At 45.2% G+C, this 15,762-nt stretch overlaps 1 protein-coding gene across 1 annotated transcript in view; it reads left to right on the forward strand.

Annotated features, from left to right (window-relative positions):
- The window catches only part of PRMT8 (protein arginine methyltransferase 8), a 65,508-nt gene that overhangs the window by 44,337 nt on the left and 5,409 nt on the right, over nt 1-15,762 (forward strand). Inside the window, exons 7-8 of the mRNA XM_042945535.1 lie at nt 4,715-4,830; nt 10,430-10,580. Coding sequence (XP_042801469.1) covers nt 4,715-4,830; nt 10,430-10,580 — 267 coding nt within the window. The remainder of the gene's footprint in view (nt 1-4,714; nt 4,831-10,429; nt 10,581-15,762) is intronic.

Raw genomic sequence — 15,762 nt, forward strand, 5'->3', positions numbered from 1 at the left:
CTCCTTTCTTCTCTCCTTTCCTTTCTCAACCACATGCAACATAGAAACACAAGAATGAGTGAAACACAGAAGTTGCCTTCAATATGCTCATCAACTGCTAGAGAACACACAAAAAGAGAAGTGAATGATTGGCATGTACTAGACTCACAGTACATATTTTGTTGAGTGAATGAATGAACAAATAAAGGAATGAAAATAAATAGTAAAGGAATGTTCAAGGTATAGTGTTTAACCCCAAGAGAGGAGCAACCTTTATTTATTTATTTTTACATTTCTGCTATCGAGATTTATAGAATCTTAAAACTGGACGGAAATGTGGTCAGTGTTGTATTTGATTTCTTAACCAATACATGAACCTCACCCAATACGTGAATCTACAACCTACTGAGAGTCAGAGACATGGGGACCAGCTTTCTGGCTCATGAGAAGATGAAAAGGAAGGCCTCCTATGGAGTCAGTGGTGCCTGCTACTGGAGGGTTGAAAGGCAGGACCACTTGGAGGACTCAGTTGCTTTCCATGGGGTTCTTTTCCAACTTCACCCCCAACATCCAGAGTTCTATCCTCTGGCTGTCTCTGATTTTATAGAAGGAGTTGATTCCATTCTTGAGAGACTGAAAAGTATGAAAGTTTTCCCTTCTGTCTAGAAGAGAAACTGTAATTAGCACCTCGTGGCACTTGCTCTATTTTTTTTTTTTTATCTCTGAGCACATTCTGAGGCAGCCCCATTAGCTCTAGCAGAGAAACTCAAGTCGTGGGGCCAGGGTGGGAAAGGAGGATGTAGCTACAGCTCTCTCCAATGAAATGTAAAATGTGTTCTCTAGTGCTTCATATTTCTTTTTCTGCAAATTGCTTTTGAGATTTTCTCTTTATTTTGATACTCATCAGGTTGACTCTGATGTGTCTATGTGAGTTTTTCTTTGTATTTATCCCACTTGGGATTCTATAGCATTCTTGGATTGGTGGGCTGATGATTTCATTCATTTAGGAAAATTTTCAGTCATTATCTCTTCAAATATTTTTTTCTGCCTGATTTCTCTTTCTCTTCTTCGGAGAGTCCAATTACACATATATTAGATACTGTTTGATATTGCCCCATGGATCTTGGGTGTTATATACGTTTTTTTTTTCTTTTATTTTTCTCTTTGTATTTAAGTTTGGGTAATTTTTATTGACCTATTTTGAGGTTTATTCATTATTTCCTCTGATGTATGCATTCTGTTAGTAAGCACATTGAAAGAATTCTTCTTCTCTGATATGTGATTTTCATTTCTAACATTTCCATCAGCTCATTTTTAGTTTCTGTCTCACCAGTGAAATTCTCCATCTGTTCATGCATGTTTTTCCATTAGATTCTTTAACATACTTATTATAGGTACTTTAAAGTCTCCATTGGATAATTCCAATATCTGGGCTGTCTCTAAGTCTGGTTCTGTTGACTGTTATTTTCTTCTGATTATGGGTCATATTTTTTTCCTTTATCATTCACCTTGTAATTTTTTCTTAATGCTGGGCATTGTCAGTAAAGGCACAATAGAGACAGATGCACAGCATTTATGCCCAGAAAAGAGTATGCTTTTTCCTCTGTCAGGCTGTTAAAGTGGAAATTTGAGTCAATCTAGTCTGTAATGATGATAGGTCTGGGCTTTGTTGTTGCCTTAGTTGCATTCATTATACCACAGGGCAGTCCTTTTCAAGAGTTTGGTTTTTAATCCATTAACAAAAGTTCACAGGTCTTTCTGATGTTATTTTTTTCAATTTAACTAAGAAAATTATTAACAATATTTTTGGGTAGACAATAGCCCTCACTCCACATACACTCAGGCAATAGACAAGAAATTGCAGCAAAAAACAAACCTATTTGATTTGTTGTTGTCCCATCCCTGAGCCACATATATTAAAGGAGCTAGTGGGAAATGAATGGTTAGCAGAAAGAAGAGAAAACTAATCTAATGTCCTGGGTGAACTTTCTCCTGAATAATTGAAGACAGGGTAGTTTAGCTGGGGAGAAAAATAGGAATTAACCTCTGAAAAAGTAACTAAAACACTGGGCATTGCAAAGCAATGTAGACATTAAATATTTGGGAATTAAATTTAATTTAAAAAGCATTATCTGTGCACTTGTATTGTGCTAGATGCTGGCCTATAGGTGTTGAGAATATAGAAGTAGTCCCATTGTTGGGAGTGGTTAGGAAAGGTTTCACAAAAGCATAAGACATTAAGCTCATCATTTCACAACTGCATGGGCCTTTAAAGATCATCTAACACAAAGTTTTTCACACTCTGGTTGGAATTACCTATATAGATTTGTAAAATCCCAGCTTCCTCGATGCCAAATCTGGAGATTCTGATTCAGTAGGTCTGGTTTGGGCCCAGGAATTTGTATTTTTAAAAAGTGTACCAGATGATTTTGGAGCACAGAAGCACTGAACCAAACTCCTCACTTTTACAAGCAAGCCTAGATAAAAGGATTGTTCTGTCCATGGTCACACAGCTGAGATGGTGGCAAAGCCCAGAGCTCAAGCCACATAATGATAACAACTATTATGTATCAGCAGCTTTCTATGTGCCAGACATTGTCTTATGCACTTTGCATATATTATCACATTTAAACCTCATAACAACCAAATACAATCATTGTAATTATATAATAATCTCTATTTTAAAGAAGAAACCAACTCTTTGAGAGGTAAATTTTCGCTGAGATTACATAGCAAATATATGGCAGAGCCTCAATTTGAACTCTGAAGCCTAGGCCTTTAACCATTATGCACAGAGACTTCTTGGATATTTGCCCAACAGTTGACCTACACCTCAGCTTAAGGCAGGGCTGAGAGAGGAAGGAGCAGGAACATGGCAGCAGGTTCCTTAAGGAAGGATTTTACATGAAGGCAGCATGTTTAGTGTAAATGTTTTGTCTGGAGAGAAGACAGATAGCTATTTCCAGAATCTAGAAGGGGGTCTTCTCTGAAACATGTCCCATTGCCAACCAAACAATTTCCTTCTCCAAAAGTAAATTTCAACTGGGAATCTGGCACCAACCTTAGGTGATTTAATGGTATATGACTGACATCTTATCCTCAAGCCAGAATTCACAAGGGCTTGTCCTCTGGGAGATGATTATTTTCTCTGCCTCTTCTCCCTGAGGAAGGTCTTTGTGTACCTTAGAAAAGAGTCAAAGAGGCACAGCTGACCGTCCCCACCTCCCTCTTCACACACCTCCTCTCTTAAACATACAGAAACATAGTTCCCTAAGGTAACATTTATTTGATGCACATTTTAAAAGGAAATTTAATCCCGTAAGATTTTGAGAAAAGCATCTTTACTTTGATGCATTTCTAGACTCATCTGAATAAACAGACAAATGAAATTCAGCTGCTCAGTAACTAAAATCTCTGCTTAGGCCACCCTCCGCAGTACAAGGAAAGGAAACTGCATTCCTGGTTGCTGTCACAACTGGTTCATTGCAGCTGAAGAGTCAGGAGAGAAGCTGGGGTGAGCCTTCGCTCCACCATCTCTCTGAGTGTGATCTTGGCCCAGATACGGTGTGTGAGCTAGATGCCAACTTCTCCCAGCCTGTTTCCTTGACTGTCAGATAGAAGCATCCCCTTGAGGTTGCTGGGTATATTAAATGAAGAGTCTAGGGGTGCCTGGGTGATTCAGTCAGTTAAGTGTCTGACTCTTGATTTTGCCTCAGGTCATGATCTCAGGGTTCATGAGATGGAGCCCCACTTCGGGCTCTGCACTGACAATGTGGAGCCTGCTTGGGATTTCTTTCTCTCTCCCCCTCTGCCCTCTTGCATTTTCTTTCTCAAAATAAGTAAATAAACATAAAAAAATGAAGAGTCTAGCCTGAGCTAGGTGGCCAATCAATGGTAGCAATGATTGTCACCATTTAAGGATGATCTTAGGCCATTAGATGTGCATTCATTTACTCACCAACCCTGCACCCTACATCTTTCTCCCTCTCAAAGCACCTTATGAGCAGCTACAAGGGGCCAATGAGCACCACTGGGATGGTTGTGCACTACTTGGGGCTTATTTCTTATGGGATGGATTCCTAGTGAGTGCATCATGGCATATGAGAAAGGCAAAGACGTTCATGGACCCACTCTCCCCTTTCATTTTTCAGTTGGGAAAACTGAGGTTCAGAGAGGTTAGGGAATTAGCCCAAGGCCCTGGCCAGTAAGTGGTGGTGCTGGGATTCAAACTAGTCTATACCATTTTAGGAGTCCATGTTTCTTCCTGCTTTGTTAAAGGTTCGGTGGGTGAGGTCAAGAGAAGGGACAAAGATGGGTCTTCTAAGTATGCAGAACAGCTTGAACAAAGGCACCAAGATAGAAACGTCAATGGCAGATAAGACTTTGTAGGAGACTCTTTTGGCTCAGAGGGAGGGACAGGAAAGTAGACACAGGAAGAGTCAGGCAATTTGGATTCTGGTCTTGGCCTGTGGAAGACTAGCTTCCTGTGATATTCTAGCTGTGTGGCCGTAGAGAAGTTTCTCAGCCCCTCTGATCTTTAGTTTTCCTAACCATCAAGTGAGATCTGTACATACTGCCAAGCTCTCCACCCAGACAAGCAATTTTTCTATTCTGATGCAAGGAACATGAGCTGTCCCTTGCTCTCTTGGGCATGCTGTGCTCTAGTATTCAGGAGAGCTGGGAATACTTCTGGAGGTCCTGCTGCTGGCCCTCATGTCTCACTCTGTTTTCACAGGGTGGGAGAATGTCTATGGCTTTGATATGACCTGTATCCGGGATGTCGCCATGAAGGAGCCCCTGGTGGACATCGTGGATCCAAAGCAAGTGGTGACCAATGCCTGTTTAATAAAGGTCTGCAGACTCATTCTGCCTGGGCCCAAGCATGCTGGGAATCCAGCTGTGCCACCCTGGAAAGCTGTGGGCCTTAAGTAAAGGCAATACCAGCTCCTGCACACCCCCTGCCTGGTGAGGCAAGGCCACCTTGGCCGGAGCCTCTGGCATCCCAACGTTACTGCCTGTCACAAGAAGGTGCTCACACTGAGCAGAGCCAGAGAGAGAGCCACTGGACTCCACGGTGGCACAGCTGAGGGGAAGGAATCAGTTTATATCCCTTTGTGATGCAAGTGGAAGGGTGTGGGGGAGGGGGCATCAAAGCAGAGGCAGGAGGGTATGCTCAGGTTTGGGGAAGCTACTCCATTCACAGGTGGATGGCCCTCTTAGGAAAGAAATCCAATACCTCAATCTGCTGTATAATCTTCATTATACTCCCACCTCCAAGTCTACATGTGACCCAGACAGACAGAGCTACTCAACCTCCTTCCTGAGTGGTCTTGTTTGTACAGGCTCTAACAGCTTTTCTTACAAGGCTTTCTTCAGTGCATATGATGAGCAGCTGGTCAGCATCCTCAGCACACCGATCCTTAGTGCATTCTTATGATTAAATATTCAAACGTATCAAACTTGATAGAGTAAAACCAAAAGCTCCCCTTGACCTCTCCTCCCTTTCAACCCCATGCACTTCTTGGAGGTAATATTGTTTACACATTGTATTGACATTTCCAGCCTATTTTCTAAGTATTTGCATTTATATATGCTAATATATTATGTTGAACCATATAGATGACTGATATTTGTTTTTTAAAATATAGAAAGACATCACTTTCATATGGTTGAAGTTAATTTTTTAGTGTAAAAATCTGGGTTCTTTCTGTAAGTATTCATTGGCCCATGCAGCCCTCATCTTGCTAAAACATACTTGCCTGCTCTGGTCCTGTACATGTCACTTCCTGTCTGAGAGTACTCAGCTGGAGACCTGCAGAATTTTCAATGGATAAAGGGGAAGAGTATAGGGCCACTGGGGATGAGGAGAGGTTTCTGAAGTTCTGATGTAAACCACTGCTTTGCCAGGGAGAACTGTCCTTTGTGCCTGGGCACAGTCTTCCTAAGAAGAACCATAACTCTTGGTCCATAGTGTCACTGTGGCATTTAGAAGGGACCTTTGAGGACAAATAAAACTAGATGAACCTCACACAGATGAGACTCATCAGATGCTGCCTCCCTCTTGTAACATCCTGCCTAGGAGGTATGGCTGGGAGCTAAGTCTTGGGCCCTCTGTTGATGGTGTTCTCACTACTTCTTAACTTGGTCTGTTCCAAGTCCAGGCAGGGTTGATTGCAAGCAAACGTGTTCTTGTAGTTATTTCCTACCAGCCCCTCTGTCCCTGAAGCCTCTCCCTCTCCCTGCCCCAATGAAGAAGCAGGAAAGTGCACCCCCAAATAAGCCCACCCATAGCACAAAACATTTTTGTAAGTACTGTAGAATAGATAGAAATCTACTGGTGCAACTGAATTTGCCCAAATGACATGTAGCAGCTATATGTAACCATTAGGCACCTGCATGTAATGGAATCAGCTTGAAGACATAATTCCTTTACTGTGCTTGAGCCCCAGGTTGCTTTCTGCCTTTGGTGGGGTGGAGTGGGTGTGGACACTGTGCTTCTGTAGGTCACAGGCACATGATGGACTGGCCTGCTTCACCCCCACCCCCCCTCCAAGGCCACTCTGCCTTCCCACCACCTTCTCCCCTCTCCTAACAAGACTCTTTCACCTGGTTATACCTGAGTGCAGCCACAGACAAAGTAAACAAACCCAGTGAGGGCATTATACACACTCCTGTAAACTCCTTGTGGCTATGAGTGTGTGTCAAGCCTGTAGCTCTGTGCTGAAGTCCTGCCCCATCCCCATGCAGTAAACTTCCTTCCTCTCTTTTCTGAGAAGGATAAGAGTTGTCTGTGTTTTCTTCGGCAACCAAGAGAGCCCCTCTGTCAGCTTTCTTGCTAATGTGCTAAGCAACATTTTGTCAAGCCTGTTGGGAAAACACTTGCCCTTCTTCACACACTTAATTGCTGTTTTCATCGCTATTAACGTTTTAGAGTGTAACACTTTATTATAATTAAGACTCTGTTTTGACCAGACCTCTGCTCTGAGACATCCATTTGTAACATTATTTAGTGGTGGGGATAATGGCGGCCAGGGGCTCTTCTCAGTAGTTGGTACCTATGGAGCTTTCATGGGGGTTGCTGGAGGCCAAGTCCTCCTGGGGTGTCAGAGATACTGCTGCAGCAGGAAGACAGAAACCTTCCAGCATGGGGCTCTGGGATCTAGGAAGCCAGAGTAACCGGGTTTGGCTCTGTAGGCTTTGGTTCTGACAGGAGGGTGGGCCGGAGCCCAGAGGGGCCTCTGTGCCTCCAAAGCCCAGAGCAGCTGGCCACCTTTGCAGATGGCCCTGCCCCCATTCCAAAAGACCAACTGCCTCCATTGTCTCCATTTTAATGTATAGCTTCATTACTTCTGTCTTGAAGGCTTTTGTTCCTTCAGAAGCCCCTATTAAGATGCAAACGTCTGTAGGACCTAGTGAACACTGTCAGCTAACACAGGATAGCTGACAGTGGTTGATGCATATCTGAGAGCAGGACCCTGTGGAGGTGGAATTCCTGATCCAAGGGTGTGGTGTGTGTGTGTGTGTGTGTGTGTGTGCCCCGAAAGTGGTGAAGAAGTGAGAGAGTTGACAAGAGAAAGGAGCCTGGTCCAAATGTGTCACAGAGCCTACTTCCCAGGTCTTCCCATAAAAAGTCATGGAAGGTTTTGGATTCAGGGAGCAGCAGAGTCTGAATGGATCTGAGAGATTAGTGGGTTGCTTTAGAGGAAAGGCCTGGGGTGGGGTTTGGGGGAGGTAGGCAGGAACATTGTCAAGCAGGGAGACCTGTAAGGAGAAGACTGAGAGGTGTCAGGTGCTAGGTTACATAGCATGGGTACACAGACCAATAATGGGCATCCCCTGCTCTGGCTCCAGTCTCATGGTGGGGGCCAGGCTGCTGAGATGAGCCAGAAGTACGGTGGAAGGCCAGGCTAGGCTGGAGGCAGGGGACCAAGAGAGAAAGATAACAAGAACCTTGGAAAGAGCCTGGAGCCTGGCTGTCTGGCCCTGGCTAAGAAAGAGATGGTAGTCCATGAGTGCAGGTACCATGAGCCTGGTGGACTGTGCTGATGCCAGTAACAAAGATACAGTTAATCACGTTTTGCTCTGAGTTGTTGAGCTGGAAAGAACTGTGGATAATACGTGACCAGAGGGATAATGAATGTCATGACTAACAGGTGCTGGGTTTAAAAAGGAGCAATGACCCAAACTTAACAGGATGACATATGATGGATGACCCTACACTCGGTTCCCAGGACAAAAGGAAAAAGGAACATGAGCAGGATGCGGTGGGGGGAGGCGGCTTGGCCAGAGTGAAGTCTGAGCCAGCAGTGTGGTCTTTGAGATCAGAGGCTGCTAGAAGTATGTCCCAAACAAGAAGGGTGACAGAGTCAGAAATCATGACTCATGCAAAGTGAATAAAAAAGTAGACACAGTTTATGCTGGAGAAGAAAATGTTCAGGGGGCCCATGTGAGCTAGAATAGACATTTGACTTATTCCATGGGTGGAATTTACAGAGACTGGTGTGTACTCTCCTTACTCATTTAGAAGAGAGACCTGTGCATTGGAGGTGTCAGGAAATGGAATCAGCTGCCTGACAGGTAGTGAATACATCATCCATGAAGGTGTCCAAGCAAGCATCAGAGGGCCACTTCCCAGGAATGCTACCAAAGAGGCTCTTGCATTGAATGAAGGGAGACTGGCTTTCTAATCCCATCAAATTCTACATGCTCAACCCAGGGCTTCCCATCCCATTAATTCTTGTTCCCCATCCTTGGTTCCAGAAGCACAGCAAAACTGATGAGGTGACATCACTGAGGAGCTCCCCATCCCCCTAAATTTGCATTCCACTCTCTTCCCAACTAATGGGTCAGAACTTCAGCTTCCCTCAGAGGATGTGATGGCTGCACACCCCAGACCACAATAGGACTCTTATCTGACCTTCTCCCTTGACTGAACCTCTTCCTTTGTCCACCCCCATGGAGGCAGGACTTCTCTTTGAGGGCCTTGGGATGCTTTGCATCTGCCTTTCCTTTATTTATCCTAGAAATATGTAGAGATAAAAACCATTTCTGCTACATCACTCTGTGTCTTCCCTGCTCTTGTTTCCCCACCTTCAGACCCCTCTTCTAATTATCCCCAACGTATTCTATCATCTGGGTCTCAGGAGAGCCCCTTGGAACCAGTCCAGGCACACAGATATCTGTCTGGTTCTTACAAAGTCTTCAGGACAGAGGTCCTTGCTACACACCCCCGACAATGGGAAGCTTCCTTAGACCTCTGAAAGCTGTCTGGATGCCTCTAGGGCCCTTGGAAGGTTGGCCCTGTCTCATCGGAGCCAGCAAATAGCAGGTCAGCATCCTTCACACAGAAAAGAACAGCATATTGCAAACTGTCTTTCATTATACTTGCTCCCCACGCAACATTGATTTTCAGCCACTTCCCAGCTGAAATTGTTAGAATTATTAGTTCTTTGTGCTCTCCATTTCCTGGACAGAACTGAAAAATTCTTACCTCTTATTGTTCCCTTTTCTTTCTTCCTTCTTCTCCCTCCCTCTCTCTCCTTCTCTCTTTCTTTCTTCCTTCCTTTCCTTCCTTCCTACCATCCTTCCTACATTCCTTCCTTCCTTCTTTCCTTCCTTCCTCCCTCCCTTCCTTCCTCCCTCCTTCCCCCTCCCTCTCTCCTTCTCTCTTTCCTTTTCTCTCTCTCTACCTCCCTCCCTCCCTTCCTTCTTGCCTTCCTTCCTTCCTCCCTCCCTCTCCCCTTCCTTCCTTCCTTCCTTCCTTCCTTCCTTCCTTCCTTCCTTCCAGGTTTCCTTTCAGGTAGATGGTCAGCAGGGCTCCCCTTAGTTTAGTCTGTGACAGTGGGTGGGCTCAGTTCGTCACTTCTAATACTTGGTGTCTCCTGTTGCTGGGAACTTGAATATAAAAAAATTGGGAAATGACTAATCTGGTTCACTGATATCACTGGAAGGGTTTGATAAAGTACAAATTGCTGTTTTGATCCCATAGGTTTGAGATGCTCTCCCGACCCCACCCATACAGAATATGCACCCAGGTGATGCTAATGCCCATCATCTGGGACCGCACTTTGAGAACAACTAGATGAGCAGAGCAGTGCTGAGGTGGACTGCTCTGAGGCTGTTCAGATTGGGTTCAGAAATGTTCTGTCTCATTAATCTTCTCCTTTTCCACCCTCTGCTCCATAAGCCCCCATCCCCAGCAGATTTACCTTCCTAATTCTGTTGCCCTCACATTCTGATTCAAATGTGTTTGCACCATTGCCTGAGCATACCCCACCCTAAGAAAGGATGGATGAGGTCATTGGGAGGTGGTGGGTGGGCCTGGGGATCCATCCCAAGAGTAAATGGTAGCCCCAGAGCAGTGGTCTTCCACGGGAATGTAGCTGCTGACCAGGACCCAGACCTAGTGAAGATGCTAAGTGTCTGGCATTCTCTTTTCTCTGGGCCACAGGAAGTGGACATTTACACGGTGAAGACGGAAGAGCTGTCATTCACATCTGCCTTCTGCCTGCAGATACAGCGAAATGACTACATCCACGCCCTGGTCACCTATTTTAATATTGAATTTACCAAGTGCCACAAGAAAATGGGGTTTTCCACAGGTGAGCCTTTTGTTGGCACTCCAGACCCTCCCCACCCTCCATGCTGAGGCTTTGTGGAAGTGACCAGGGCTGGCCTGACCTGGGGAAAGGACCTGGGGCATAAGCCCTTGCTTAGCATCTCGTAAGCCTTCTCCAGCACTTCCCCACACTTTTGACTGACAAAAGGAGAAGGTAAATGAAAGTGTATATTGTATGATCAGAGCTGAGAGTATGTGTTCGGTGGAGAGAAGCAGGGGGGAAGCCCAATTTCAGGGGCACATTTGTTCATTGAACATTTTGTAGGCATATTCTCTGTGAGAGGTAAGGATACAGAGTGTGATAAGATTTCCCCATCTTCACCACTGTGCCCTACTTCAGGATTCAATGAATCTCTCGGTAGGCTGCAGACTATGTCTCTCTGTCTCCTTCTGCCCCAATCCATCCTTCCTGACACTGTTTCCCAAAGACCACCTGAGCTCCCCTCCCAGCCCCCCTTCAGAGGTGCCTCATTGCCTGAAGCAGGTAAACCCACATGTCTTTGCCCTGTAAGTGGGGGTTCCACCATACCTAGCCCCCTACCAACTTCTCCCAACTCATTTCTCACTGCCCTTCCTTTGCTTTGCCTTCCTCCCCTGTCTCATTGTTGCACCACACACAGGGTCCAGTCACACTGAGCACCTCACAGTCCCCTGAACTTAGAAAAGCTTCCTAAATCTCTAGGCTATTGCCTCTGCACATGCCAACCCTTTGTCCACCCAGGTGTTTCACGGGGACAAGAGGGTCTTTTGTCAGAGGCTCTTGTCATCTCCTTTCTCCCTGCAGTAGTCTGCTAGGGCTGCCATAACAAAGTATGACAGGCTAGTGGTTTAAACGACAGAAATTTACTTCTCACAGTTCTCTGGAAGATCAAGGTGCCAGCAAGTTTGCTTTCTCCTGAGGCTCTCTCCTTGGCTTGCAGGTGGCCTCCTTCTCTCTCTGTCCTCACAGGGCATGTACTCCTGGTGTCTCTCTGGTGTCCTGAGAGATTAGGACATTTATGTGTTTGTATGAGGAGACTCTAAAAGGACACAAGCCAGATTGGATTAGGGCCCACCCAAATACCTTATTGTAAAGGCTTCTTTAAAGGCTCTATCTCCAAATATAGCCATATTCTGAGGTGCAGGGGGATTAGGGCCTCAGCACATGAATTTCAGGGAACACAATTCAGCCCCAAACACCTCCCCTATGCCCACTCCTCACCTGGACAATCCCAGCACAGGCCTCATCTCTCAGCTCAGATATTACTTGATCCCTTCCTTCACTCCTGGTTAAGTTTAGGAGTTCTTCTTGGGGCTTCCTGACATCCTGTGCTTATGTTTGTCATGAAAATGTAAAAAAAAGGGTATAAAAAAGTCAAGAAGGGCAGCTGAGTGGCTCAGTCGGTTAAGCGTCCGACTTCGGCTCAGGTCATGATCTCACGGTCCTCGAGTCCAAGCCCCGCGTTGGGCTCTGTGCTAACAGCTCAGAGCCTGGATCCTGCTTTGGATTCTGTGTCTCCCTCTCTTTGTGACCCTCCACTGTTCATGCTCTGTCTCTCTCTGTCTCAAAAATAAATAAATGTTAAAAAAAATTTTTTTTTTAAAAAAGTCAAGGAAAAAGTCCTCTTCCCACTCCAGCCCAGTTCTGTGCCCCAGAGGCATATGTTAACCACTTTTTATTTTTTGCTTTTTATTTGAAATACTTCTCATATGAAGTTGCCAAAATAGTACATAGAGTCCTGTGAACGTTTTACCCAGCTCCCCCCAACTATGGTATCACATCCAAACTACACTTTTCTTAAAACACGGGTTGACTTATACCAAACACACGGCCCTCTGCTACCTTGTCTTTATTTAACAATAAACCTTAGAAGGCATACCTAAGCAAGCAACTCATGATCTCAGATCTCACGACCTTGCTCTCAGGGTCGTGAGTTTAAGTCCCATGTTGGGCACCATGCTGGGCTTGAAGCCTACTTGAAAAACAAAACAAACAAACAAAAAAACAATATACCTTGGAGACACTTTCACAGCCTCATTGACATAACTACTTTATTTTATTTTATTTTTATTTTTTGTTTTTGAAATAACTACACAGGATTTCAATGTCAGATGTAGCTTATTCAACATTTTTCACTCTGTTTGCAATTCTCAGTCTCCCCATGGGCTGGGATGACATCTCATGAATCTCTGCACTCTGGGCTTCTAGAGCAGTGTTTGGCTTGTAGTGGCTTCTAAACAGATCACTGTTAAATGAGTATATGAAGATCTGAGTCCTGCTCTTGGGAACATGTTCCTATTGGCCACGCATGTGAAGTCTTCTTGGGAAGCAGGAGCACGTCGTTAGGGGCAAGCCAGCATGCATGTGCCAAGGGTAGGTGAGCTCTACCAGAGTCCAAGGACATGATTCTTCACTTCCTGAAGCCTTGGTGACAATGATTGATCCTCTTTGACCTATTAACAGAGAGGGCAAGAGGTTTATCCAGCCCCTCCAAGAAAAAAAGGTTTTTTTCCAGAACTGGTGTCTCCTGACCACCAAGATCATGATCTTCTGGTCTCCAACATCTGGCCCAGTGCTGGTGCACCCTGTCCTGGGGAAAACCAAAGGCTCCCAACCTTGGTCATTTTTAGCTGTTCCCCTTCTTAGAGTGGCAGCAGGAGAGATTGTCTTCCTGGTAGGCAGGGATGGCTAGGAGGGAGAAGGGAGGTTTTACCTGGACCTTGAAGGGTGAGTAAGACTCAACCTCACAGTGGTGGGGTGTGGCAGTGGTGGGAGGGTGGAACAGGAGCCTGCTTGAGGACCATTGCTGTGATTGGAAGCCAGGGATGGAGCCACAGAAGCTGGCCCTGCCTCTACCATCTCCAGGATGATGTTTCCACCGGGGTCTGCCCTGCTACAGGTAATGAGAAAGGGTGGCAGGGATACTCTGGGAAATATTGTGTGTTTGTAAAGCCTAGGATCTAGCCCATAGCTTTCAGCTGGGGTTTCCCTTCCCTGAGTTTATTTCCATTCCTTGAGGTCAAGCAGACAGGCTGTCCCACCCCTGCCCAGAGGTGGTTCTCTGGCACTGTGATGGCGGGAACAACATTCCTGATGCCCCACAGGAAGGAGTCCTGGTTAACCTTAAGTTCAGAATCGAAGGACTCAGCACCTGGTTGCCTGAGGGATGATGAGGATTTGCCCTTCGTATTAAAGTCTCCAACCCACTGGGGCAGTTTCTTCCTGTTCTCTGGTCATACTCCCACTGTAGTTCGTCACAAGTCCCTGTGAGAAACAATGAGGACTATATTTCAGAGGCTCAAAGACCATGGGTCTAGATCAAGGTCTGAGCTCATTTGTCTTTTTGTTTTTTTTTAAGATTTTATTTTTTTTGAAGTAACCTCTACATCCAATGTGAGGCTTGAACTCTCAACCCCAAGATCAAGATTTTCACGCTCTACTGACTGAGCCAGCCAAGAGCCCCTTGTCTGTCTTTTTACAGCTATAGTATTATATCACCTCCTCTTTGCACAGAACCCCAGAAACGTAGGTCTGAAAGGTCATCCAGAGGTTCTGCACTGCCTGTTTCCATGCCTTGGTGCAGAGGTTCTCATCGTGTAGTCCACGGCCAGCAGCATCAGCATGACCTGGGAACCTGTTAGAAATGCGATTGTCAAGACTTGCCCCAGATCTTCTGAATCAGAAACTCTGGGGTGGGGTCCAGAAATCTGTGTCTTACCAAGCCCTCCAGGTGACTGTAATGCACAAATCAGTTTGAGAACCACTGCCTCTGTGCTAGGCTGCCTGAACAAGAAGATTGTAAATTTGGCCAATGTTGATGCTTTTCACATCAACTGGAAAGCTAACTCCATCTGCTTACTACCTTTTCTCATCAAGGCCTATGCCTTCTGGCTGACATAGGTCCTTCTCACAGCAGCATTCCCATATAGAGATCAGGATTGGGGGGATACTTTGTTTCACTGCTTCCTCAGCCACCTGGGGAATGTCCACATAAGATTTTGCTTCCAGCAGGTAGCAAACATCTTTACCAGGTAGTGTGGGTTTGTCAGTGGGCTTTTCTGATCCTCTATACTTTGACCATCTAGAAAAGAGTATTTGCTTTTTGTTTTCAAGGACCTCAGATGCTCAGAATTGAATTAATCCTAATTCTTGGTACATGACATCATTGAATCAGGCACAGTTCACTTTTGTTTATTTATAACGAACACTTGTGAACTCACCACTGCCTCAGTAATTAGGACATAAATAATTATTAACTAGCACACATTAGTAACTAGAAAAAAATGCATTATTGTTCTTAGAATGTAAATACATTAGTTGATATCAAGAAATAAACTGCTACTAATTAGAATATAAATATTAACCAGAGTACATTATTAATAAATATAATACTATTTATAATTAATAGGTAAATTAATTCACAGTCACATAATTAATCCTTGTGCGCTTACCACCTAACTAAATGGAGGCTCCACACCAGCCCATCACCCCCCATGTTGCCTCTAGATGAACATTATTCTGAATTCTGTGTTCTTTATCCCCTTGCTATTTTAAAAAAAGTTTTATCACATCTATGTGTATGTCTGTACACTGTATTGTTTGGGCTCAGCTATTTTTGAACTGCATGCAGCATGTAACCTGCCATATGTGCCCCCATCCCTTTGACTGACTGCCAGCTGAGCTTTCTGTCTCAGCCCAGCCACAGCTGGCTCTGGAGGGGCCAACTCATAAGCACATCACGTATTGTGCTGCTTGAAAACAATCCCTGTTAATGGTTCTGGCATCTCCTCTCTGCAGCTCCAGGCAGAAGCTGTCGCAAATGGGCACAGGAACCTAGGGTTCCAGGCTGTGCCAGCCAGTGGGCATAGCTGCCCCTCCCCTTGGACACATCCTCAGTGGATGGGGGCAGGGACCCTTGGGGGTGCACGGAGGGACAGTGGCTTGAGTAGAATCAGACCTGGGGTAGAGTCTTAGTCTTTCCAGGAGTCAGCCAGGTAGGGCAGCCAGACAAAGGAGATAGGTCTTGAGTAAGTTACTTTCTGGGCCTCAAGCTCATTATGGATGATGTAGTTGGACCTAGATGCCTAGCAGCCCCTTCCTGCTTTGCCATCTGGTGACAGTGAGTCATTGTCTCAGGTCAGAGAAGCTTCTTGGTGCATAGTCTTTCATTCTCTAAAAAGCTTCT

Source organism: Panthera leo, chromosome B4 (genome assembly GCF_018350215.1).
Source record: "Panthera leo isolate Ple1 chromosome B4, P.leo_Ple1_pat1.1, whole genome shotgun sequence".
Lineage (NCBI taxonomy): Eukaryota > Metazoa > Chordata > Mammalia > Carnivora > Felidae > Panthera > Panthera leo.